Here is a 27,313-nt window from a genome sequence, read left to right on the forward strand (position 1 = left end):
GATTTAGCTCAGAGCTAATTTCCATCTGTAGTCCCATGGGCTAAAACCGCACCAGCGACCACAAACATACATCGTTACAATAATACAGGTAGAACATAGCACACACTAAAAAAACACATTGCATTAAAATAAGTATTTTAGTATTCTGTATGAATTTTTGGAAACCAGGTGATGTTTAATCCTAATGGTTATTGCTAATGTTACCAATGCTACTGTTGGCTATATTTGTAATATATATTATCAGGTTGTGTTCCTGCCTGGAGATGGCAGATAGAAACTAGCAATGGCTAACTCTGGCACAAAGCATCTTTTCTTTAAAAATAATGGGGTTTTTTTGTACATGGTCCCTGAAAAATAAACTAATAAACAACAAACTGTGGTTGTCTGTCCCTGCCCTGGATTGGCTCCAAACACCCTGTGACCCTGCACAGGATCAAGCGGGATAGAAGATTAATGGATGGATGCAATGAATAGTTGTAATAATTTGCTTGATTACATATTCTCCTTCAATGGCTACCATATAAAAAGACAAAAAAACAACAACACTAAGTACAACACCAAACGCTGCCATTAAGCTGAAGAAAGCCAACATGTTCACACGCCCAGGCTGTGAAACGTGGCAACGAGCAAGGCCAATAGAACGGAGACACAAAAATGGTTAATTCACGATGACACCATTGTGTGCCCAGTGACCAAGTTAACAGCTATACAGTCAAAGATGCTTTCTAAAGTGCTGCACTCTCACTGCTCGGCCAGTAATAATATTTATGGCCTGCAGAGGGGCTTTGTGCAAAATGTCCTTGTGACTCACAAACATTCTGACTTGATAGAAGTCGAAGGGTTTTGTGTAAAGCAGCTGATCACCTTCATCAATGAGCTACATACATTAAAAAAAAAAACAACCCCACACTGATTGATTATAGATTGTCAGGATTAACAACTGGAAGAAAGGCTTTGCACAGTGACATGGGACAAAAGCTGCAACACTTAATTGTTTGACTCTGCTTTGTGAGGCTCTTTTGGAGCCTTGACAGCAGTTTGATAGTGCTGAAGCAGTGCCACATTAGTGACTCTGCAGCACATTTAGAGTGTAGTATTGATCCTACAAGCCAAACAGCAGGCCTGAATAAACAAAAAAAAAACAGCAAAAAAAAAAGAAAATCATGCAGTCTATTCCATTAAAGTTATAATTGAAGATGGCCAATTTATAATCTTAAACCTATCCTAACATGGTCAAATAATGTGTCTGCATGAGGAGGGTTTAGTCAGTTGTCAGAGCACTGACATCCCCAGGATGATCAGGAAACAGGGTGTGGTCAGTATACCATCAGTAGCAAACACCGTGGTTCTAATTGGGTCTAGATGTAGATCCTTTTCATCGCCGCTCAGTGTAATTACACCCAAACCGTTCCCTTCTCCCCTACGCCTGATATCACTGGTGTCAAGTCGGCCCCCACTTCAGAGAACAGCCAAGCCAGCTGCCTCTCTGTTTAGCAGTGTGCCCATACACCATGCATTACCGTAAGAGCATACTAAACAGATTCCAAAATAAAAGTGAACGAGAGCTTACCTTCATTAAGTTAATTAAAACAACACAAATTAATACAACTGCTAATAATAACAACACATAACAACAAACAAGCTAAATAAATAAATGTGTCATTAATACAAAAAAAATGTATGATGATATATTAAAAAAAATCTTTCTGCCTGCAGAAGCAAGCTGCGCTTGAGCTGATTCTGAAGCTAGAGGGACAGGAGCTCAGATGTGTTATTTCAGAGGGCTCTTATTTTGATATTCCACATCAGATTTGGCTCATTTTGTGAGTGACATACATAGGTGACCTACTCTCAGTCTGACATGGAATGAGTTTAACATAACAGGTAATTTCCTTTCAATAACAGTCTGAAGATAGAAGGAATGGAACCCAGAGGTGCTATTTCAGAGGGCTCTTATTTTAATATGTCATATCAGATTGGGCTGGGACTTGGTGAGTGACATCCAGAGGTAGTCTACTCTCAGTCTGACATGGACTAGGTTTATGGTAACAAGGAATTTCCTTTTAATATCAGTCTGAAATGAAAGGGAAATGATCCTTTATGTGCTTTTTCAGAAGGGTATTATTTTGATATATCACATCCTGAACTATCAATCTAAAGTGAAATGTATTTATGGCAACAGAGGAATTTAGTTTAATGTGAATCTGAATTTTGACAAGATATGCAATTTTTTGGGCTTTAAATTTGAAAGACATCATCAGAATGGGAAAATGTTTATTGTATTTTATAGAAACATCAATAAACCACTTACTGAAACTGAGGTTGTTTTTTTTAATTTTTAGCTTCTGTGGACAGTACGTTTTATTATTATTTGACTCCTAATGGCTATTTAAGTATTATCCATGCACTCATTTATAAGCTTTGCTGTTGCCTATTATGTAGTATTAATTTGTGTTTTATTAACCAACTTCGAGACCTCGTACACTGAAATGTCAGTTTTATTTTGAAATCCATTTGAGTATGCTCTTACGGTAATGCTCGGTGTTTGGGCACACTGATAAATAGAGCTGGCTTGACTGTTTTCCAAAGTGGGGTTGGTTTGGCACCTCTCTCTCTCTCTCGCTCGCTCTCTCTCTCTCTCTCTCTCTCTCTCTCTCTCTCTCTCTCTCTCTCTCTCCTCTCGCTCTCCCTCTCTCTCTCTCTCTGTCTCTGTTATTGGAGCTCCAGCAGGCAGTGTGCAGTCCTGGCTTGTCTCTGGTCATGTGTGCAGCGCAGAGGAGCAGATAGAGAGGGGAAGGAAGACGGCAGGGATAACAGACAAAAGAAGACAGAGCTCTGCAGACAGCTGAAGAGGGAACTGTTGTGCTTGTGAAGAGAAAGACGGAGAAGGAGCATCACTGACACACTGTGGGATGTTCACGAAAAGAATGGGACATTAAAGAATAGACTACTGGCTGAGTCTTTCAGGTGAGTGTGCAACCAGTATGGATGTGAAACTTTGCATGTGATAGCAATACAGAATACAAACTGAAGGCTTTTAAAGTTGTCATTGTGACGAGAATCATGATCTTTTTTCTCCCAAACTGGAGAGTCAGTGCATTTTAAAGTGGAACATAATGAGGCAGTAAGTTTAAGCGTGATACACAGGGGAGATGTCTGCTTGTGATTGCTTCGTTCTCAAAAGTAAAATCAATCAGGTGTGGAGGCAGCTCTCATCCTGGGGGTTGCAGGCTGCACCAAAGCCAGACCAAATGCTGCCGGCCTTTATCAGATCCACCTGTCACAGTCCGGGGGCAGCCAGATTTCCATTAGAGCTGTGGAGGTATGAAATTCACCCAGGCAGTCCAGACTCACTCATCAGAGATAATGGTGAGTCTGTTTGTTATAGACCTGTGACTTACTGGCAGGTGTGTGTTTGATGCTTTTCAAGCTCACAAAGCTGCTGAACAGTTAGGTTGAGTTTCATGTGGAGTGTAGACCAGCAGGGGAAAAAAATAAGCAGATTGAAGACAGATTGATAGGAAGTGTTGTGAATAACAAGATCACTGACTCTGCTAAATGTGGTGCAACACGTCACCATCATGTCATGACCTTCTCGTTGCTTCTATAGTAAACAAAATGAAAAAAGATGATTAGGAGATAGAACTTGAATACTTTACGAATATAGTGAATTCAAATTTGATCTAATATGCCTTGATCTAAAAAAAAAAAAAAAAAAAAAAAAAAAAAAAATATATATATATATATATATATATATATATATGGTATAGTGATGGGTTTAACGTGGGGAAAATGACATAGTCACACATCAGGAAACACGACATTGAAAATCTTACAATGTAAATTTATTGATTTGCTTAAGGACCAAATGTGGAATTAATGAGAGTGAATTTCCAGCCTACTTTCTCATATGACCTGTCAGTATTCTAAATACTAATTTGAGGTGCTGTAAGGAAATGAGAGTGCAGGTATTTGAAGGCATAATGTTTATTTTGGTGAAAGAACATTTATTGTGCTATTTAAGGCTGACTCACTGGGACTGGGACTAGATTTGATTCATTACCAGCGGATTGAACATTTATCGACATACATTACCACCTTAAAAGCAGCGGCAGGCATAGTGATGCAGAAGATTTTCCTGGTTAGCGTCTTTCAAAGGGAAAACAATTTCCTGTGTGACACGTGCTGTTTTACATCTTGCAAAAAATACAGCGGGCTTTCATTTGTGGGGGATTATCGTGCAGCAGGCTAACGGTGGTTGTGTAAAACCTCCACAAAGCAAGCCACAGCGGCCCAGATGTGCTTAACTGTGTTTTAAAATACGCTTCAAGCCAAATACTGACTACAAATAGACCCCATGGCATGCATACTGCCTCTCTACAAAAGGAGAATGTCGTAAAGCAGACGCTTACAGTCATTATACCTGGTAGTGGATGTCATTATGATCGCATCCATCTCATTACGTTCAGTACACTTGTCCTGTGAGATGATGTGCTTTGGTGCTACTTTGTGCAACTATGCTTATCGTTTTTACAATTGCAATACGTGAGGGCAATGCCGAACTTGAATACTGAAGCTTAAAAGCCTGAATTGTAACACTGATATCACCACAAAAGTAGCTGGAAACATGAGAATGTAGTTTATCTTTATATTTACCTCAATAGTGACGCATCACTCCCATCTACTACTTGATAACCACATTTTAGTGCAGTACAACGTTGTATAAGGCATGTGACCAAACTGGTTCTAACATGGTAAAATAACATCTATCAAGGATCTCTTTGATCAGCGATCATGCTTCAATCAGTGTTTCGCATTTAATTTCTCTGGAAATTTATACTGGAAATTCTTTCCTTTTTGTTTCTATTTTTGTTTTTTTTGTTTGATGATACTAAGGATTATAGGTGATTTAAGATTATTTGTATTGTGATTCCATAATAAAATCATTCATTTTTCATGATAGAGACATTGAAATTCACACCCTAATAAAAACATATACAACCTTACAGGAAGGGACCCTTACATAATGAATGAAAGACAGATAATGACGAAGTAAATCATTTTAAGATTAACTCACTGGACATTAGGAAATAGGGATGGGGTCCGGATCCAGGCCTCTTGTGAGCACAAGCACGGAACGTTGAATAACTTTTGCAAGAATCCATTGGCAGTGAAAAAGAAGAATAAACAGTATTAATTCAGTAATAAATAGAATAAAGAAAGTGGAAAACATTGAACGGCAGGTAAAAGATGATTTATAACCAAGCTGAGAAGATTGACATGTTAAATAGCGGAGACACAGCTTGCTCCTGTGCCCCATTTTATACTCTGCTTGTGATCATTTATTTCTAATTGTCCTATTTGTTCCTCTCTTCCAGACAATGGGAGGCATTCACCGGAGTTGATAGCAGTTTAGGAATTGGACAGACGAATTTTAAATCACTCCTGCAAGCCAGTTCTCCGAGACTCGTCCATATGGTGAAATGTTGGTGTGTCATCCCAAAAATACGATCCAGGAAAAGTGTGCCAAGAGGAGTAAATGTTTGTCTCTGCTGAGACGACTTTCCTGCTGTTGTCTGATATAGATACTCAGCAAAATGTGACTTCTCAATTAAACTCCTGATTTCTCCTGATGTTACCTGATATTACCTTCAGGATGAGAAAAAACTGTAGCTCATCAGTGGAGACATGATAAACATGGTCCAAAGGGTTCAACATGTGCAGTCTCTATGAAAACAATGCAACCAACTTAAAATCCAACATCCAAGAGAGTGACCCTGGTAGTCTGGTTTCCATTATGGACTCTGAGGAGAGCACAACAAGACTGTCCACAGCTGCGTTGGTGGCGATCGGCTGCAACGCATTGGTCGCCGTCCTCCTTCTCCTCCTCTGTCTGATCCTCTGCCGAGCCTGCAGGGTCCCTTCCAGCCCAGAGAGGCTGCCGGTGCTGGCGCCGAGCGAGGCCGGAAACCAGCAGGCGAAGGAGCACAAGTACTTGTTGACCTTGTGACTGCAGGAGTTAAAAGTCAAATGTAGCAACAAGCGTAGACCTCGGTGCTCCGGCACTGAGCCATGAAAAGGCTCGTCCTTTCTAAGATTTCAATATCAATGTTTCATCTTGATGTCACAAGTTGCTGTGACACGCAAAGGAGAATGTTGTACATATATGTGTGTGTGTGTAAAAGTCACTTTACCAATCTGAGAGAATGTAAAAGGACATGGCGAAAGGCACAGCGAGAAATAAATGTTCAGCACACAAAGAATGGCTGGCTTGTTGGAGGTTTCTAAATATACCTGCTTATTTCATCGGGTGGTCTATAAAAAAGAAAAGGTCTTATGCTGAACGGGGAGTTGAGCCTGTGTGTGCGTGTGTGTGTGTGTGTGTGTGTGTGTCACTGTCACTCATAAATATCAGTGAACTGTGATGCTCAGCGCCTTGCTGAGAGTGTTACATAAGGACTAGAGAGGCTTAGTTGAAATTTGTGTTCTCTTCAAAATGGCCCTCAAGCTGACATCTGCTGGTGGTTGTGTGTGACGGGCCACTCGACTCTGGACTGAATCACAGGATACTAACAAGCAGTGAGACCAGCTTTCTCAGAATCACATCTGGAACACGTGAGACCATGTTTCTCACAACCCACCACAAACAAACCATTTTCAAACGGTTACAAACAATATATTGCAGACGAGAGGGGGAGTTGTTTTTCTGAACATGCAACAGGAAGTTCACCTTTAAAAAAAAAAAAAAAAAAAAAAAAAAAGAAGAAGTACTCCTTCAAAGCAATTAAGAGTACTACTCCATCAAACCCAATATGTTCATCTGGACAGGGGCCACAAAGGTGGGATGAATACAAATGAGACAGATCAATATTCAACCTTTGTGTACATGACTCTGTTTTACTGAAACAGTGAGAGACACAGAGACAGAGACTCTACTGCTCTCTGAGACAGAGGAAAGTAAAAGGTGGTTGTGAGCCAGAGGAAATATCTAATCTAGAGACTCGTATATGACGACTGGGTGGAGCTCACTGAAGGACAAAATCATTAATACAGAGGGGAACATTGAAAACAATCTGTCACGGATCAACGCAGGACCCAGAAGCTGACTCACTCACTCTCGAGGAGTAAAAGTTCAAAGAGTTGATTCACATTAGAAAAGCTTTACTTTATCCAAGCAATGGTTTTTCAGAGGAGATTCAGAAGGAAGGTCACAGAACAGGCAGAAAATGAGACGATCAACAATTCAAACACAAAGAGAACGTGGGACGTCAAGACTTGGGGTACAAGATGATCGGGCCCAGCCACATGATGGGGAGTTTTATAAACGGGGGAGGCAGTCACACAGCTGAAACACATCCACTCAAATCACACCCATAGAGGGAGGGCAGACAGGAAGGACCAATGAATGGACTAAACAGGTGAGGCGAAATAAAACAGAGTCAAAACAAAGTTCTCCCTGCAGACGGGATATTAATTAGCTCTGAGCTCATCCCTGGATGGGAGCCAGAACACTGAGTGCCAGGTAAGATGACGTCTGGACGTGGTCCACAAAGAGTTAATCTTAAACAGCCTTTTCATCTCTTCTGCGTCTCATTGCTCACTTGCAGTGTATCGCCCCTCTCACTTTTTCAGTTGGATCAGCCTTTATAATAAACATGGAAATGATCTCACATATTCCTGCTTCACAGATCAACTGAACCAGTAGAATTCTAAAGGCTGCCAGGTTCCTGTATCAGGTCCTGCTGTGTCAACACATAATGTTCTTCAAACCTGGGAAATAAATAAAGTATCATCATCAAAAGGGATGATGGTTCTGTGAACTTTTTTTACATTGATTTTTTACAATTTTTGTAATCAGAATTTATCCTTATTTTATGATTTTCAACTTTAGTTTTGACAGAAACACTTTTTGTAGGATCACCTTTCTAATGTACAATATTGGTTAAAAAAAAATACCCATAGTCTGTGTTTCATGTTATGTCATGTATTGCTGAGTGTTTCTGCGATATTGCTTCAAAATGAATGTATTTTAACCCCTAATACTCCAAGTCTTCACTAAATATATTGTTTTGTTTCAGCACAAATCATCACATGTAGTCATGTATTGTGTTGTTTGGTTTCCTGTGTTTAGACGGATTATGTTATTCTTAATATTATATACTAACCATTGTCATTTGGGCCAAAGGAGCCTTGGAAGGTCATCCACTGAGGATAACTTAAGTGGGACTTGCTTTAGTGTTTAGCTATAACTTTATTTGTGGAATTTGGTTTTCTAAAGATTTTCTAAAATAGTCCTTTAAATTTGAGGAATTATCAGCCCATGTGAGAGATGGGGCAAAATGAAGGAAATGATTAATGCACTCCCACACAGATGACCCAGATCATAAAATGTTATATCTTTCAAGGTATAATCTTTATTCAGCCTGCTTTTACAATGATAATTTTAACAAATGTATTCAATTAAGAGGACCACCCTGCTGTGTGGATAATGGTAAAGTGAAAATAGATACCAGCGATTAGCGATGCTAATAGAGGGGTGAGGTTGTGAGTTATTTGGGGAAATTAGCTTGAGTCAGGGCTTTGCAATGAGTGAATCATCTGATCTACTTTCATTGATGATGTGGCTGTCATGAATAATGCAAAAGTACAGTAGAATGGCAGTGAGAAAAGAAAAAAAGAAAAATCAGCCCTATAAATGTGATGGCAACCCTCAAGGAACACATTTCTTGATAAATGTTTCACTTGTGTGTGTCAATAAAACTGAGTTGTGCTGTGAATTGCTTGAAAGAATAATCCTGCAGATGTACTGTAAAACATTTAACTATCAGCTTGTTAATAGTCTTACCTTTAGTTTGTTGTTAGGGGACAAAGACTAGGTCATCACCCACTACGATGATTGGATAGGTGGGAGGAAGTTCAATGTGCTGATGGCAAGTGGATTCATATTTGTTGACGCTGACATGAACCTGAAAAAAAAGGAGTAATCATTCATCAGTCTTCATCCTTTTAAATTAAAATCATCTTGGTGGTGGTGATAAGAAAGCCGACATAAGAAGAAGTTTTAATACTAATCATTTGCTATTAAAGTGCACCAAAAATCATAGTGGATTGATCAACTGAGATCTGTAACCTGACACGCACGCACGCACACACACACACACACACACACACACACACACACACACACACACACACACACACACACACACACACACACACACACACACACACACACACACACACACACACACACACACACACACACACACACACACACACACACACACACAAAGAGAGCAGATCGACTTTGATCTCTGCTCTTCCCTCTGCTTTGAAAGGGCCAGATATTGTGTTTAAGAGATGTATGCCAAGTGATGAGGTTTTAATGAGATTTCTTTTTTTTTTTTAATGGCGACTCTGATCTAGTTACAGACCATAATTAAGAATACATTCGAGACGCCCTGTGCTTTCTAGTAAAAGTCCTTGATACATTTTCTTTTGTTCTCCTTTGGTAGAAGGTATTTCCAGTGAAGAAAGATTCATTCAAAACATAGTTGAACAGTGGATTATACAGTAAAAGGCTTTTCATAACAGACCTACAAACTGAAACTGTGTGGTGACAGAATCCTGGTATCTCACGCACACTATCACAAAAGGTGCCTCTAAAATTACTCCGGAATCTTTCTCATCTTTGTCCCTCCCGTCAAACTTCACTTGGCACACTGGAGGCAGAGATGTGTCAGACGCAACAACAGCGTGGCTCACACTGTGGAGACGAACAGATGGGGACAGCTTGGAGCCATACTTCGAAAATATGTGGCGATAAGAAGCGCAGCATCCACTGAAATGACTTCAATAACAACGAGCAGAGCAGGAAGTCCTTTTTGTTAGACGAAACACTGTTTGAACAAACTTGATTGCCTGAGGCTGTTCAACATTAATCTGAGGCTCAGCCTAGGGAGGCTTTAGTCAGCTCAGCCAAGCTCTGTTATATGAGGTTGATAATAAAGCTGGTGGCAGGTGCTAGATAGTGCGGCTGTTTGTTGCTTCACGTGTTCAATCAGGCAAGTGTCAAGTTGATGTTATCTTGGGGACATAGCAGATGTGTCATGGTAGATGATAACCTTGATAACCTGATAACCTTTGCAAATGGAAGTCTTTTCCATTTACTACATCTAATTTTTGTGTGAGTTTCCATTTTTCCTCCCATTTTTATAAATGCATTCAGTCTTTATCGTAGATTCCACTATCATGAATCACATGTATGGTGTAGTGATGTGTGATGTGCTCACAGCCAGGTAGGAACTGCTGAAGTTTTCACAACATGATGTGAGACAGATCTGAGGACGAGTCTACTTTTCCATTTATTGTCACAGCAGCAAGGACAGTGTAGGTGTATAGAGACCAGCCTAGAGAGAGAGAGAGAGAGAGAGAGAGAGAGAGAGAGAGAGAGAGAGAGAGAGAGAGAGAGAGAGAGAGAGAGAGAGAGAGAGAGAGAGAGAGAGAGAGAGAGAGAGAGAGAGAGAGAGAGAGAGAGAGAGAGAGAGAGAGAGAGAGAGAGAGAGAGAGAGAGAGAGAGAGAGAGAGAGAGAGAGAGAGAGAGAGAGAGAGAGAGCAACCAAAACCATTTCATTGGTTAAAACTTCAAAAGGTGAATAATTGGCACAGGGAAGCAATTACCACTTGCATTGAGCGTGTAACTGGTGTTTGATTTACGATGGCCAGAAATAATTACATAAACAACAACCGAGATGGTCTCTGGGGTAAATTTAACAATTGAAGCGGAGATCCCAACACTGCTCAGAGATCAAACGCTGTTCTCCATCACCAGAAGAAAAACAAACATAATAGGGATTTGTCAAACAAACATCAACTTCACAATGTTCACACTATGTGAACAACTTCCACATTAATGATCCAATTCAGAGTTTTGAGGGACTGTACTGAGTTGCAATATATATATATATATATATATATATACATAGGGCAATAAACAGCTACGCCCTGCCAGTGATCAGGTACCCTGCGGGTATAACAAGGTGGCCAAAGGAAGAGATACAGACCACGGATGTTAAGACACGAAAGCTCCTTACCATGCATGGTGGGTTCCATCCCAAATCCAGCACCTTGAGACTGTATGCTAGCCGTAAGGAAGGAGGCCGAGGACTAGTGAGCGTGAGAGCCACTATCCAGGATTACTCAACGAATGTCTCAGACAATGGCGAGATGAAGAGGTGCTGGAAGAGGGACCATCATGGGAGGACAAGCCCCTACATGGGATGTACCACCGGAACATAACTGAAGTGGCTGATCTCAAGAAGTCCTACCAATGGCTAGAGAGGGCTGGCCTACAGGACAGCACAGAGGCCCTCATCCTGGCTGCACAGGAGCAGGCTCTGAGCACCAGAGCCATAGAAGCCCAGATCTACCACACCAGACAAGACCCAAGGTGTAGACTGTGCAAAGAGGCACCTGAGACAATCCAGCACATAACTGCAGGGTGCAAGATGCTGGCTGGGAAAGCATACATGGAACGTCATAACCAAGTGGCTGGCATAGTATACCAAAACATCTGTGCGGAGTATGGTCTGGTAACCCCAAGGTCACAGTGGGAGACACCCCCAAAGGTGGTGGAGAATGACCGAGCAAAGATCCTGTGGGACTTCCAGATACAGACAGACAGGATGGTAATGGCGAACCAACCAGACATCGTGGTGGTTGATAAAGGGCAGAGGAAAGCCGTGGTAGTGGATGTAGCAATACCAAGTGATGGAAACATCAGAAAGAAGGAACATGAGAAACTTGAGAAATACCAAGGGCTCAGAGAGGAGCTGGAGAGGGCTTGGAAGGTGAAGGTGACAGTAGTACCCGTGGTAATCGGAGCACTCGGGGCAGTAACCCCCAAACTGGAGGAGTGGCTACAGCAGATCCCTGGAACAACCTCGGACATCTCAGTCCAGAAAAGTGCAGTACTTGGAACAGCAAAGATACTGCGCAGGACCCTCAAGCTCCCAGGCCTCTGGTAGAGGACCCGAGCTTGGAATAGAAAAACAGGTGAAAACAGGTGACCGCCCGCGGAGGGCGAGAGGGGAATTTTTTTTATATATGTTCATCCAGAGACTTCTGGTATCTGCGAGTTTTTTGACAAAACATTCAAGTAGGGCTTTTAACCATTCAAATTGCATGGTAAAAAGTTTGTGACCGTTGTTTGATCACATCTTTCCCTGAAAACAATATGTTCAGTATCTTCAGGGCATTAATGAACATACTTGAAAACCCCGTCTCTCATAATGGGCAGATGATTACCGTCATTATTCAGTCAAGCGGTCTGTGCTGACAAGAGGTGGGAGGCATGGTGGGTTATTCAAATTATGCTGGAAAGTTTGTTTGGCCAATGAGGACTGTAGCAAGGTAATAAAGACTAATATATAGGAATATTATGAAATAAAATTATCAATAAAATGGTTTAACATCTTTCTTTGATGTTGTATTTATTGCAAAAACATATGTAAATCTGCAACAAGCTGCTTCGCCTCAGCTGTTCCATATTTTTTAGCATTCATTTTCATGCTTCATGTATGGCGCCAACACATATGGAGCCAAACAGGGTGTCAACCTACTTCTAGGATTTCCTGTTGGCACTGAATATCTAATTTTCATCACAGTCATTCTACCCTCCTCTACAAACACACATCAGCCAACTGGTGGCAACAGGGACATGATCCCTCACCAGCTTCCCACTGGGCAACACTGACAAATGTGTCTAATGTTACAGTCACATAAACTGGCAGTGACAAATATGGTGGGCAGGTGAAGAAGCAACCAGATGTCACACGGTTTTTCCCACATGTATGGCAACATACATCACCTGAAGATGCACCAAAAAATAAAAAGTAAATTCAAAAATGTAAATTGTAAAAATTAAGTTTCAAAACCTATAGTATTATGCAAAAGTAAGCAAACACTGGGGGGAACTACACATACCAGTACGTTTCAAAATATGGAAATGAAATGACTTTGATTTGTGGATAAATCAAAGAGACTCAATATTTTCGTGACACTGTTTAATAATTGAACGCAATTCTCCACAGTTTTAATCCAGCAAGATGAGTGGATTCCCAACATCTGAAATTGCTTTACAAACAAAGTGAATTGATTCAAGGGTCTATTAGGGACGATGTGCATGATAGTCCTGCGCAGAGAATGTGAGCGTGTGGTTGTCTGTGTCTGTGTTGCACTGATGACCTGTCCTGGGTGTACTCTGCCTTCACCCTCATCAGCTGCGATGACGAAGGGACCTCAACAACAATAACTATTATGTTATTTGTAATTAACATCCCTGATACATCTATGCTAATGGGTGTTGCCATGCTGCTCTCTCTCCAATATATGACCAGGAGCTGAATGAAGAATTCACAAGGATCCTCACTGCAAGTAACCCGCACGCCCCTCAAAATATTGTTCGTTACAGCTTTAAGGTAAAGCTATCACATCACCTGCTTGTCAAACTACAACACTGAATAGATGCAAGTACCAATGCAGTATAAGCCACGCTCAGGTACTGTAGACTTTTTATTGTTTTGATTGAGTAAGGAACAGTATTGCCGAACAGGTTGGCATTTAGAATGGATGGAGAAGTGATGGGGCTATAATCAGTTTATAACCACTGTTGTTGTTTGAATATGTAAACCGTATTGTTAGTCTACAAATGCTATGTCTTTCTTATGTTGCTTCTCGTTTGTTTACAAGTCCAAATAAATTCATACAGTTCAAATGATCCTTTATTCTATCTTCAAAAACATGTATTTATCTGCACTGAGTCCCGTGTTGTTGTTTATCTTTGTGGTGTAGTACATACTTAGTGCCACCAGATGTCACTATTAACTGAAAATCTCAAAAACGTTCAGTTGGAATGGATTGAATGTAGAAAGGCATGTTTTAATCTTTGATGTTTCGATCATCACTATGTGTTTTCTTTTTTTCTGATGGACACAGAGACTGCAACAGCTGACACTGAAACAGGATCTGATGGAGAGAAAACAGAAACAATAACAATATGGTGATAATATTTGTTTTTTCCTTAACTCACATTTTGGTTCATGCTTGGAAGTTTTTTTTGCAAGAATATATGACCAACATTTTGCAAGAGTTAAGAAAAACCATCAAACTTGTTGCTGGTCCATAGGTAACACCTGTAGAGGATGGCGGGGAGCCAGACTGAACCTCCTCTGGTGCTGGATTTCTTTTTACATGTTCGGAAATAAACACAGAAATTTAAAAAGAGAAAAGGTTTTTATATGGGATGATTGAGAACTGTTCTTTGTAGTGGGAAGTGTATGATGCCTCGCAGGAAGAGATGTAGATACATGAAAAAACAAAGAGAAGCAAAAAGCTGCACCATCAAGGCAGCAGCGATCGCTGAAACAATGGTCAGTCAGAACACATTTGATGGCAGAGCACAAGTTTGGTTCAGTTGTACATAACGAAAACGGAAACACCAGTTGTCAGAATGAAACATTTTTATTTTACCAAAAGTCTCCCCTGTGCAGAAGAAAACCTAAATAAATGAGATGTGACTGTCAGTATTATCAGTCAGTGATGTACGAGTGTAAAATGGTGCATAATGTGTTGAGGGGCACAAACAGCAGCACAGCTGCACTGTGAAGTCCCACACAAGGAAAGTGCCTCCGGCCTTTTATCCTCTGCTGGAGCAACAAGCCAAGGTACTTCTGATCTACTGCCGATCTATTAATTGGCAATGAGCTACGGAGGAGGTGGAGGTTAACGGGCAGCTCACACACCCACACTTCTGAGCCTCAGCTGTGGGCCGTCACACACATATGTTTCACATAAATCAATAGCACTTCCTTTTAATATTCATGTAAACAAATTATCATGAAGTTCTTTCCCCTTCAGATTTCAGTGTTTTTACTCTGTTACAGATTTTAAATACTTTGAAGATGCCGCTGATGACTTTAGAGGTCAGAAGGGCACCCTCCTCCCTCTGTGGAAAATCAGATACGACAAAGCTGAAGGACTGGCTGTCACTGCCCTCTGCTGGTAGGATGGCTCATCATCACCACATTTCTTTAGAATGAACCATGCAGCAGCTGAGTCACTGTATAGCCTTTTTGTCATTTTAAAAGGATGATTAATTTAGTCATTTGTTCCCAACAGGAACAATAAATATCAGGATCTGTTTTGTGTAGGAATGGGATCATGTAAGTACAGATGCTGATGGCCTGTCAACATCTCAGAAGATAAGTAAATGCTGTCAAACATGCAAATTCTTGTGATGAAATCCTCTGTTTTGTGGGCTTCTCCTGGCCAGATGACTTTTCTTCTACTCACTGAAGAACCCAGCATTCCCAGAGTGTGTCATCCCCACTGATACTAGATGTGATCTGTCAACAAGCAACAGTGGTGACCCTTGACAGGAGGCAGGTCATTTTCCTTGTTATGTAAGATCCTTTGGACATTTGTTTAGCTGCAACGACAAAACATGTCCGCGGAGTGCATGTCTTTGCGTAGGAACGGTTTGGAAAAGTTTGAAATAACTTGGTTACATTTCTGTTTTATCAACGGGGAATCTGAATATTTGACTTACCGTTGGAAAAATGTCTTTTAAAAATCCCAGAGCCACTCAAATGAAGATAAACAACAAGACTTTGCAAGCTGATTAATTTTTATCACCATTGCAGAGTTGTATAAGTGACACAATCAAACGATATGATCACAAAGAATACTGCTGAGTCAACACATGTTAATCATTAATCAAGCAAAGTTGTCTGCACCTTGTTCAGCTCTCACACATGTCCAGCGGCAAACAAAAGCCTGTGGCAGTGATTTGGAGCTTCACAGAGGTGTCGTGCTGCTGCTGAGAGACGGACGGCTGCAGAAATGGGATCCTTTCTCTATTTGTCTGCAGAGACCTGGACTCTGCTGGTGGCCCTCATCACACTGATATATGTGTAAGTGCATCCGGCCGCTTCTGATCTTTGTGGCGCTTTAACATCCGTTTTCTAACAGTTTCCTGTCTCTGGCAGGTATTCCACTTGGAACTTTGGGATCTTTAAGAAAATAGGCATCCCTGGTCCCAAACCGATCCCCTTCTTTGGCACTATGCTGGCATATAGAAAGGTTGGCCACACTGCTACTCGCATCACCAGAGACTATACAAGCATCACAATGAACTGTGGGTTGTTTTAACAGTGTGATGGTTTATCGGTGTGTCTGGTCTGCATAGAGTCGATGTTGTTTCATTGGACTGATTCTTGTGAATATTTTGCTCAAACATTTACACATTGAAAACTGAAGAAAAAACAAAAACCAGGCCACTCATGTTTTCGTCAGAAGATCGCTAACGCCCATCATTACTGCTGGTGGAGGAGGTTTGTCACAATCTCCTGAAAGTACTCTTTGTTATACGACTTGTAAAATTAAGACTTTAAACAAACACTGAAGAAGTCTCACGCAATATATTGAGGTTGCAGATGTCGTAATGACGAACAAAAGAGTTAAAAATAGTATCTTAGTAGAAACGACCCCATCCTTTAAATTCCTGTGTTATTTTGTACTGATCTTCTTATGCAACCGTGTAGAAAAGACTTCAGCACCAGCCTTTGCCCTGCTTTTCTGGATGATAAATTCCACTTGATCATAAACTGGAGGTGCGTGACCAACTAATTACTGCAAGTACTGATACATGTTGATAAAACATGATATTAGGACAGGTGTGCCTTGCGCAATTCTCCAATAAAGGGGAATGGACTATACAGAACTTGTGGCGTTGAAGGATTCAAAGCCCCAGCATTTATAATGCTGGTCATTTCCGCAGAGAACTGGAAAACTAAACAAACCGGATCTCAAAAATGCATTCTATGCATTGTTCTGGTGAGGTGAAAGATGTTAACGTCGAAGCTGAAGGGGGGTAAACGTGTAAGAAAAGCACTTGCACATCACCCTACATGGCTATTTACAGTTCTGATGATTTAGTAGATTAAAGCAAACATTCAGCGCACACAAGGTGATGCCGGAAGCTGAATGGCTGCTCGATTACCCCCCAACCATACCAAAGTAGTTTGAACTGAAAGTTTAGTATCCATGAGTCAACTGACAATGCTTCATTTTTGCTCTTGTAATGAAATATATATAATAGCACACCAACCACAATAAAAAAAAAAAAACATCGAGCAATATACCTAATCATAATATGCCCAACCTATTGATGTAGAAGTCGTACGCACTATGTTTTACCGTTGACTAACAGAAGATCAAACATAATATCTTTCCACTAAGTAGCCTGAATATTAAAGAGACGAGCCTCGGCCCAATTTTACTATCTTTTAATATGAAAACCTTTGTGCACTTATTCTTACATTAAGGCCTTTGGTTATTCTGTTAGTAACAGACAGAAATAATTGGTAATGGATATTCATTTACACAGAGGGAATAAATTAAGTTTTTTAAATGTGGGGATATTCATTGCAGACATTACATTACATAGACTTTATTCTATTATTATATTTATACTATTCATATATGACAGTGATTGGATCGCTGCAGCCGTACAGCTTCCATTTCTAAGTTAGTCTGCATTGTTCACAAGTGTGTATCACAAATCTCCTTTTTTCCAGGGATTCTACCATTTCGATGAGGAATGTTTCAAGAAGTATGGAAAAACATGGGGGTGAGTTTGCATGTTGTTTTTACATGCGTTTCTGTATGTACAGAAGATGTTTCAGATTTTGTTCACTTCTTCACAGCGTAAGTGGAGCCTTCTGTAAACTTAAATGTGTTTTTTGTGTTTTTGTGTGTGTGTGTTTACGTGATTTAAATTCTCCTTCCTCGTCACATTCAGCATCTTTGATGGCCGTCAGCCCGTGCTGTGTATCACAGACCCCGCCATGGTGAAAGCTGTTCTGGTCAAGGAGTGTTACGCTTTATTCACCAATCGAAGGGTACGTGAGATCAAGCTTCACTTTCCGACCACGGCCGTTTGTGTTTCCAGTTAAAAAAAAAAATGTTGCATTTAACTCCATTTCAGAACTTCCGCCTGAACGGGCCGATGTACGACGCGGTGTCTATCGCTGAGGATGACAACTGGAGGAGGATCCGGAGCATCCTCTCTCCTTCCTTCACATCAGGGAGGCTGAAAGAGGTGTGACCTTTAAGTCAGAGTAGTTTACATCCTGCAGGCCTCATGCAGATTTTGGCTTGTCAATGACAAATTATGCAAAAAAAAAAAAAAAATGAGAGCGAATTATTGTCTTGTGTGCAATTTAATTTTGAAGATGGCAGCTTCATGAAATGCATTTATGCTTGTGGTGCATACTGAACTTAATACCCATGCTCACTGTTGTGAAATATTAATCCTGGTGATCGGGGAACATGCTCAAAAAATCACAATAACCTGATTAATGCAGAAACATAAGCTAATCAACACCATGTCAAAAAAAACCCAAAAAAACCCCTGCTTTTTGGTGAGAAATACATTCATATTGAACAGACTTGAGTAGGACATATGGCTCGGTCCTGCTCAGATGTCCTACTTTTTTATTTGACCATCTATTAAAATGAATTGGTCAAACCTTGTTTGGCTTGTGAACGCTCAACATGATTGCTTGACGTGGATGGCGGGCTCTTGTGGATAGGCCGACGTGGACCAGAGTACAAACAAAAGCAGCAGGACTTTGGTGCCATCGCTGCCACATCCAACATTTGTAATTTCACTAAATCGCTGTCTTGTCTCTGCGTATCAGATGTTTGGCATCATGCAGCATCACTCCACTATCCTGGTCAACAGCATGAAAAAGAAGGCAGACAAGGATGAGGCACTGGAACTGAAGGAGTAAGAGCACATCCAACCGATTGCATTTTAAACTATTCCAGTCGAGAAGTGATAAAAAAATAAATTAAAAAAAAGCCTTTGACGATAACGGTATAGCTATAATGTTTGTGTGCTCGTTCAGGTTCTTTGGACCCTACAGCATGGACGTCGTAACGAGCTCGGCCTTCAGCGTGGAAATTGACTCACTCAACAACCCCATGGATCCCTTCGTCACCAACATCAAGAAGATGCTCAAGTTTGATTTCTTAGACCCTCTCTTCCTCGCAGTTGGTAAATTACTTTTTCAATTGATTGGAAATTGCAGTTCGGAGAAATGCGAGCCCTGTTAGTATTTATTCAACAGAGGATTCTTATCAAATGTGTCTTTGTAATTTCAGCCTTCTTCCCCTTCCTTGGTCCCATATTTGAGAAAATGGAGTTTTCTTTTTTCCCAAAACCGGTGACAGACTTCTTTTATGCTGCACTGCAGAAGATCAAGTCCAACCGAGAGACCAGCAAAGAAAAGGTACGGATATAAGGAATACTTTGTTGATCACATGTTTGTTGTACTCATATATTTTGTGCTAATTGTTTAAATTTTGTATTGTTTTATAATTTCTTTATTTTTATTGTTAAAAGCTGCTCTGAAACGTCTCCTTTGTCATTGTTAGCTGGTTTGCGTTTTTTTTGGTTAACAGAGCATCAGAAAAATAAATAAATCCATATTATTATTACATTAATTTTATCTTAATATAATAAAAACAAATACTTTCTTCTCCACAAATGGATATACTGCTACAGTTTTTCTTGACCATCAGCCTACATAATCTGATCCTAATGATGCCATGTCATTTTTTTTTCTCCAAATGTTAAATGGTTGGTTTATTAAGTAACAGTATAAAGATTAACTATCATGTAGATGCACAAATGCATTTTTTTTTTTTTTTTATGGCATGAGGACATCTTTTACTTTCTCAATTCCCAGTTATGCACAAGCTACGACACAGGAGTTCAACTTCTAGGGACAACTCTGTGATCGACCAGACTTGCTGTCTGTAAAAGGACCAACACAGAAAGACAGACCATCTCAAACACATGAAAACCTGTACTTTATATATATATATATATATATATATATATATATTATTTTTCCCCCCACTTGTACCATTAAAAAAAAACCCACAAACGTAACAAACAAACAATCACAGAATTTCCTTTCTAATGTCTCTCCCCTCAGAATCGAGTGGATTTCCTCCAGCTGATGATTGACTCTCAGAAAAACCTCAATGAGGGGGACCAGGACAAAGGTGATTCATTCACTCACATGTATGACATTTTACTTGAAGCTGTTCTAAATCCTCCTGTACATCCTCATTAATTCCACAGCTCTTACTGATCATGAGATCCTCTCCCAAGCCATGATCTTCCTGTTTGCTGGCTATGAAACAAGCAGCAGCACTCTCACCTTCCTGGCTTACAATTTGGCCCAAAACCCAGAAGTGATGAAAAAGCTGCAGCAGGAGGTCGACGCCACTTTCCCCAACAAGGTATCTGATAGGTGTGAGGCCTGCAAGCTTCTACTTAGATGCGCCTACTCAAAAAGGTGTCATAAGCTGAAAGACATTGTCGGGGCAAAGGAGCTTATAAATAAATAAATCCATGTCAAAAATGCACATATCAGACATGTCTTAACTTTTTGTGCCATTTTAAACTGTATAAGCTGAAATATCTTCCAACGTGAGGGTTTTTGAAAAGGGAAAAAAAAAAACCCTTACTAGTTGTTTGGACTCTTTCACACCAGTGTACCTCTGGTTAATGTTCCTGTGTATGCAGGCTCCCATTGAATACCAGCGCCTCATGGAGATGGATTATCTGGATGCTACCATCAATGAGTCTCTCCGGTTGTACCCCATCGCTTCACGCCTGGAGCGAGTGGCCAAGGGGTCCGTGGAAATAAATGGCCTAACAATTCCCAAAGATATGGTAGTCATGGTCCCTACCTGGCCCCTCCACCGAGACCCTGAAATATGGCCCGAACCGGAGAAGTTTGAGCCTGAGAGGTATAGGAAGGAATTTCCAGTTTTTTTAGAAGAGCGTGGGAACACAGACTGAAGTCAGTGGCTTAATATCTGATATGTGTATGTGTGAACCTTCAGGTTCAGCAAGGAAAAGAAAGAGACGATCGACCCCTACACATACATGCCCTTCGGAATGGGACCAAGGAACTGCATTGGCATGCGATTCGCTCTGGTGTCTATGAAACTTGCCATCGTGGAGATCCTCCAAAGGTTCAGCTTCGCTGTGTGCAAAGAGACTGAGGTGAGACCACAGATGTTCACTTTCCAGGCGCCCGCTTACTGTGCGGGCGCGATTTATTGCACGATTTATTGCCTGTCCATATAATAGGCTGTTCGGTAATGCTGTGAGATTTATCTGCATTCAAAGATCGGAAATCACAACCTGATTTTACATGGTCATCATGTCTGGATTTCTTTGGACATTTTCGTGGAGATTCATGATGAAGCAGTGCATTTGCACCCCCTAAACAGTTTCTCTGCACATTTCCCACCAGATTCCCCTTGAGTTGGACATCCAGGGTCTGCTGGCTCCTAAACGACCCATCAAACTGAAGCTGGTGCCACGTTCTTAAATGTTTATTTAAAAAAACAAAACAAAAAAGAACAAATAAATGAAAGAAAAATATCAACCCCCCCCCCCCCAAGGTATAACAGTAAAGTTTTGAAGACTTCTGTATCACTTCATCTTACCAAAGTGAGAAATTGAACTTCACTTGAAACTTGACAATAAAGAATGTATGAATATATCCCATGTGCGGTCCTTAATACATAAATGCAATTCCTATGTGTTAAAATGTGAACAATAACAAAAAGCAGTGGCCGTCTCTGCCGATGATGCCAAACCATGATGTCACTTAATAGCCACTGGATTCTATTGGAGATCTTGTACGAGTACTCTGTGCAGTATCGGACCAATATCAGTGTATCTGTGACGATAACTTCAACTTTAAACAATAATTATTATTTTGGGAATTAGAAGGTAAATTAGAGGTAAACATTTTTGCAGTTGCCATGGCATCATCCTGCTTCATGACATCAGCCAGATCCTGGTAGAGCCGCCTGGAGACGTCTGCCTGCACTCCGTCTGCCTGCACTCCGTCTGCCTGCACTCCTTCCTTCAGACACACGACGAGCGAGATCACCACAGCAATTTGTCAGCATCTGATACAGCGTCCCAGTTTTGCAAATTTTTTTTCTTCTAAAATGGAGAACGACAAACAGCGTGAGACTTGTCTCAGAATCAAGTCCCTGTGTGAGGCGCTCCTCTATTATCGGGATGCCTGCATGCAGCAGTTAGTGGACTTCACCAGGTTAGAGAAGGAGGACAGTCAGCTGAAAGACACTCTGGCGGCAAAAGACTTAAAAGAGAAAGAGATATGGCCAGCTGAAAGCTCTTAGTGAGAAGTTGAGAGGCGACAGCACTGGGAGGTGCGCTGGAACATGAGGGAGTAGAAGGTGCTGGCTCAGGAGGAAGATCTTGTCAACAAACACCAGCAGCAAGTGGCCCAGCAGAATGCAGAGAAGGAGGCTCTCTGCAGAAGCCTCAAACAATCCAAACGTATCCTCTGTGTTCTTGGCCGATTTGAGGCTTCTGCAGAGAGAGGCTCTCTGCAGAAGAGAGAGGCTCTCTGCAGAGGATACGTTTTGATTGTTTGGATAAGTACTGTTTGAAATGACAAGCTGCAGATGAAAATTTATATTTTGTTCAATATATAATATAAATATGTTTAATTTGTAAACAAATGATCATGAAGCTAGATCTTTCCTCTTCAGATTTCAGTATTTTTATTCTGTTACAAATTTTAAATATTTTGAAGATGCTGCTGACGACTTTAGAGGTCAGAAGGGCACCCTTCTCCCTCTGAGGAAGATCAGATATGACAAAGCTGAAGTACTGGCTGTCACTGCCCTCTGCTGGTAGGATGGCTCATCATCACCACATTTCTCTACATCAGTGTTTTTCAACCTTTTTTGAGCCAAGGCAGTTTTTTCTTTGGAAAAATCTCGAGGCACACCACCACCTGAAAATTTTAAAATTTTAAACTCTGTAGCCTCTATTAACAATATAAAGTCATTCTCATCAATGCTTTATCAATAGGAATCAAATAAATACAGAAAAAAAGTATTTCCCAATTTCTTTTTTTTATTTTTACTCACTCAGTGTGAAACATGGCCTTGTTTGGATGAACACAGAGCTGAGATCCTGGTTAGCATTCTTCCTTTTCAAAAACTTCTCCATCCTGTCACTGACACAGTACTTTGATACAAGATGGGAGCAGCCGCAGGAGGTGGTGATTAACAAGACTGACGTCAGTTAAAGCCTCGTTTCCACCACACTAAAAGTTTCACCGGCAAAATTCTGTGCTGCCATCTATTGGCGAAGAGTATTGTAGGCACGATGGGAGTTCAGGTTATGTGTTGCCGGAGGTTATTGAGGGTTATTGTTGGGGTTGTTGTGTGTGTTGATGTGTGCTTGTGTTGTGTTTTTGTTCCTCGGTTCAGATAGTTAATTATTTAGTCTAGTTTGGTTTGGTTTGTTGGATGTTGGTGTGCAACCATGAGTGAAAAATGTGTTGTGTGGAGTGTCATCCTGTTATGAAGTTCCGGTTGCGTGTGTTCATGTCATAATATAAGTCTCTGGTGATGAGCTGGCAGAAAATAATCTCGATTCAGAGCAATTCTTCCACAGTATTAATACATGATTACTCTGCACACTGCTCTCACAGCTGATAGCGGCTGCTAGAGCAAACGTTTTTTAGAAAAAATGTGACATTGGATAATTTCCCACGGCACACCTGACTATATCTCGCGGAACAGTTGAAAAACACTGCTCTATATGATGATTAATTCAGTCAATTATTCCTAACAGGAACAATACATAACAGGATCTGTCAACTAACTAAATATGCAATATCTTATATTTGATATTTATTCAGGGAAAACCATGGAATTAATGTCGACTCAACACAAAGAGATTATATCTAAATTCACAGATTTATATTATTATTATAAGTTCCTTTTAGCGGTGCGTGAAACCTTCTCCCCAAGATCAGAGCAAATATAAACAAATACATTTATTAATAAACATCTAACTTAAGTCTGGGTTTTGCTATAAAATTTGAATATTTATAGAAAGAAGTTTGTAAACATTACATATACAAAGTGACAATAATATACTGTGATAACACACACACACATACACGCACGCGCGCGCGTATAATTGACAGCGAGGGAAAGAGAGAAAGAGGAGAAATTAATGTTACCTTCAAGTGTTTCTTCCAGCTTGGTGGCTCCTGGTCAGCCAACATGGCAACGTGCTGTTTTACTGCAGAATTACGTACTTCTGTGGTCGTTAGATTCGGATTTTTAAAGTGTGCTAATGACTATCATTTTCTCAATCAGTCGTCAGGGAACTTTTTAAAGTGAAACTTTCTGCCTTAATATTATTCCACTAGATATTGTGCTGCTCTGTAGTGATACTGCTGCGCCCAGAGACGCTGAAAATGCTGCTGTTCCGGTTAGGGAGTTAAAAAAACGCACAGCAAAAAACCGGAAGTAAGCAAAACTGCGAGGTAAACCTTCCAAATCAATTAATGAAATGAACACATTATTTTTGACAGCACTAATGAAAATGAATGCTAAAAATATGGAATAGTTGAGGCCAATGCAGCTTGTTGCAGATTTATATATTTGCATTAAATATGACAAAGATAAATGTAAAACTATTTTGTTATTTATTGTTGAACAACTTCACTATCACCCTCATCATCATCATTATCATCATCATCATCATCTTAACTAATACTATTAATACTCTGAAGAAATATCAGTGTGCAGTCAGTCAACAACTATGAACAAGATAGTCACCATTTGTGATATTTTCATAATATTCCTATATATTGGTCTGTATTACCTTGCTGCAGTCCTTACTGGCCAAACAAACTTTCCAGCCTAATTTGAATAACCCACCATGCCTCCCACCTCTTGTCAGCACAGAACGCTTGACTGAATAATGATGGTAATCATCTGCCCATTATGAGAGACGGGGTTATACTGTGATATTCACACACACACGCACGCACGCACGCACACACACACACACACACACACACACACACACACACACACACACACACACACACACACACACACACACACACACACACACACACACACACACACACACACACACAGAGGCGGAGGAGAGCCCATACAGCCTGTGGCCTGTCACACAAAGACTTAAACGTATGGGATATATTTATATGATCAAATTTATATTTATATTTATAAATTTACGACTGAAATCTGGAGACACACTCTAAATGCAATTAAGATATTAGATAAAACAATTTTTATTGAGTATTGACCTAAAGATCAATATTTTATGATTGTCCCCTGGAATCTAACTTACATAATTACTATTATCTGCAGACGCTCACAGCAAAAGATGAGGAATGTGTTTTCATTAGACAAATTATTTTCTCAGACAGAGGATGTCAAGGCAATTTCCAACAAATAAATTTGTAGTGCTGGTCTGCACTCAGTTCTGTGGATGCAGATTTGTTGAGCCCTACATCATGATGGTAGTGATATTATGTTGCAGACAGATTTGTTTACGGAGTACAGCTGTCAGCTCCTTCGCTGTATCCATTTCAAAACAAGGTATTAACATTTGGCAAACTTCAGTGGAGGAGTTGGCAAGATATTTGCAATTTGAAATTTGAATCATCTTTTTGTTTTTCAGCGGTCATTGTGTCCCTCTTACGCATGAGTACAAAAAGAAGTACGTTATACAAAGGACACAATCACACGTTTACTCCGATCCTGTTATTGATGCTCTTCTTATTAATACTGAAGAGTTGTGATCTGAAATGTTGGGGGTTGTATTTTAAACCAAAGGAAATTGACTTTCTGTTATTGAAACAAAGACTGATACATTTCTCCAGCCAAATGTTTTTAATGTCACAGTGAAACCAGGACAGCACAACATATCCACTGAATACATAAAACTTCAGCCTAAACTTCATCTTTATCGCCAGCCTTCTTTAATCATCTGCAGTTTCTTTTTACAGGAAAATGTATTCTCATTATGTAAGTGCTCATTTTGAACCCGCCTTTCCATACACCCAAAGTAAATGACCATTTAGTCTCTGAATGTGAGCCAGCCTTGTATTAGTTCAGCATATTAAGCATGGGGTTCCATCTTGACCTTGAGTGTCCCGGGTTTGAATCTCTGCTGTGGCAGGAACAGGCAGAAAAAAACATAGCCAAGTCTACAGCACAAATGACAATGACTCACTGTAGTGAGACAAAGGGGAGCAGCACAATAGACACTTCTTCATGCTTTGGTTTACTAATCTATATTGGAATGCTTGTAAAAATAAACAAATAAGTAAACTAGAATAAATAAAGAAGGCAGCTTTTTTAATTGAGTGGGCGGTGGGTGATACAAGGTTGACCTTGCCAGACTGTTGAGTTTAGGCTACATCTGAGGACGCACTGGGACACGATTTTCAGAAACACTGGAAATTCTAAGATCCTCTCTGGGGGCTGGAACATCCACCTGAAATATACGAAAGAAACATTTCTACCATAATAACATGAAACTGAGACATCACATGCCAATCCATTTTTTTTTATTGGCCAATGAATTAATATTGTATAATCTAATGAGGTTATGCATTAACAAGATGGGAATATTCTGACTTTGGCTTTAGCTTTTAGCCTGGTGTTTTAATACATTCATTTCAAAGATATAGCATAGAAACATTCAACAATACAGTAAATAACAGAAAATTGATATGGGTCATTTTCTGAAAAAAAGAAGCTTGAAAAACATAAAAGAAGGGTGCATTATGATACAGAAAATGAGGAATACCTGGAAGGCTGAACAATGAAACAATTTAATGTGATGCTATAACACAAAAAGTCTTAGTTGGGTCAACTTAGGCTAATGTTGTGCATCAAAGGGTTAATGTGACCGCCATGACCTCCTTTTGCAAAGTTGTCTTTTTCCCCCCATGCATGCAGTAAATAAAGTTCACAGAACCATCATCCCTTTTGATGATGATACTTTATTTATTTCCCAGGTTTGAAGAACACTATGTGTTGACACAGCAGGACCTGATACAGGAACCTGGCAGCCTTTAGAATTCTACTGGTTCAGTTGATCTATGAAGCAGGAATATGTGAGATCATTTCCATGTTTATTATAAAGGCTGATCCAACTGAAAAAGTGAGAGGAGCGATGCACTGCAAGTGAGCAATGAGACGCAGAAGAGATGAAAAGGCTGTTTAAGATTAACTCTTTGTGGACCACATCCAGACATCATCTTACCTGGCACTCAGTGTTCTGGCTCCCATCCAGGGATGAGCTCAGAGCTAATTAATATCCCGTCTGCAGGGA

At 40.3% G+C, this 27,313-nt stretch overlaps 1 protein-coding gene and 1 long non-coding RNA gene across 2 annotated transcripts; both read left to right on the top strand.

Annotated features, from left to right (window-relative positions):
- The first annotated feature begins 14,308 nt into the window (after positions 1–14,308).
- LOC308129572 lies at positions 14,309–15,440 on the top strand. Its single transcript, XR_013936605.1, has 3 exons — positions 14,309–15,060; positions 15,178–15,221; positions 15,332–15,440. It is a non-coding gene; the product is annotated as an uncharacterized lncRNA (long non-coding RNA).
- A 460-nt stretch (positions 15,441–15,900) lies between these two features.
- On the top strand, positions 15,901–21,479 carry LOC308128797 (cytochrome P450 3A40-like; the record flags this gene model as incomplete). Its single annotated transcript, XM_080494463.1, has 13 exons — positions 15,901–15,971; positions 16,047–16,140; positions 17,637–17,689; positions 17,861–17,960; positions 18,047–18,160; positions 18,762–18,850; positions 18,972–19,120; positions 19,228–19,355; positions 20,067–20,136; positions 20,216–20,376; positions 20,663–20,889; positions 20,986–21,148; positions 21,402–21,479. 13 exons carry the CDS (start codon positions 15,901–15,903, stop codon positions 21,477–21,479), a joined length of 1,497 nt encoding a protein of 498 aa, XP_080350589.1.
- Positions 21,480–27,313: the final 5,834 nt, after the last annotated feature.

The sequence above is a fragment of the Blennius ocellaris genome (assembly GCF_963422515.1).
Source record: "Blennius ocellaris genome assembly, chromosome: 4".
Taxonomy (NCBI): Eukaryota; Metazoa; Chordata; class Actinopteri; order Blenniiformes; family Blenniidae; genus Blennius; species Blennius ocellaris.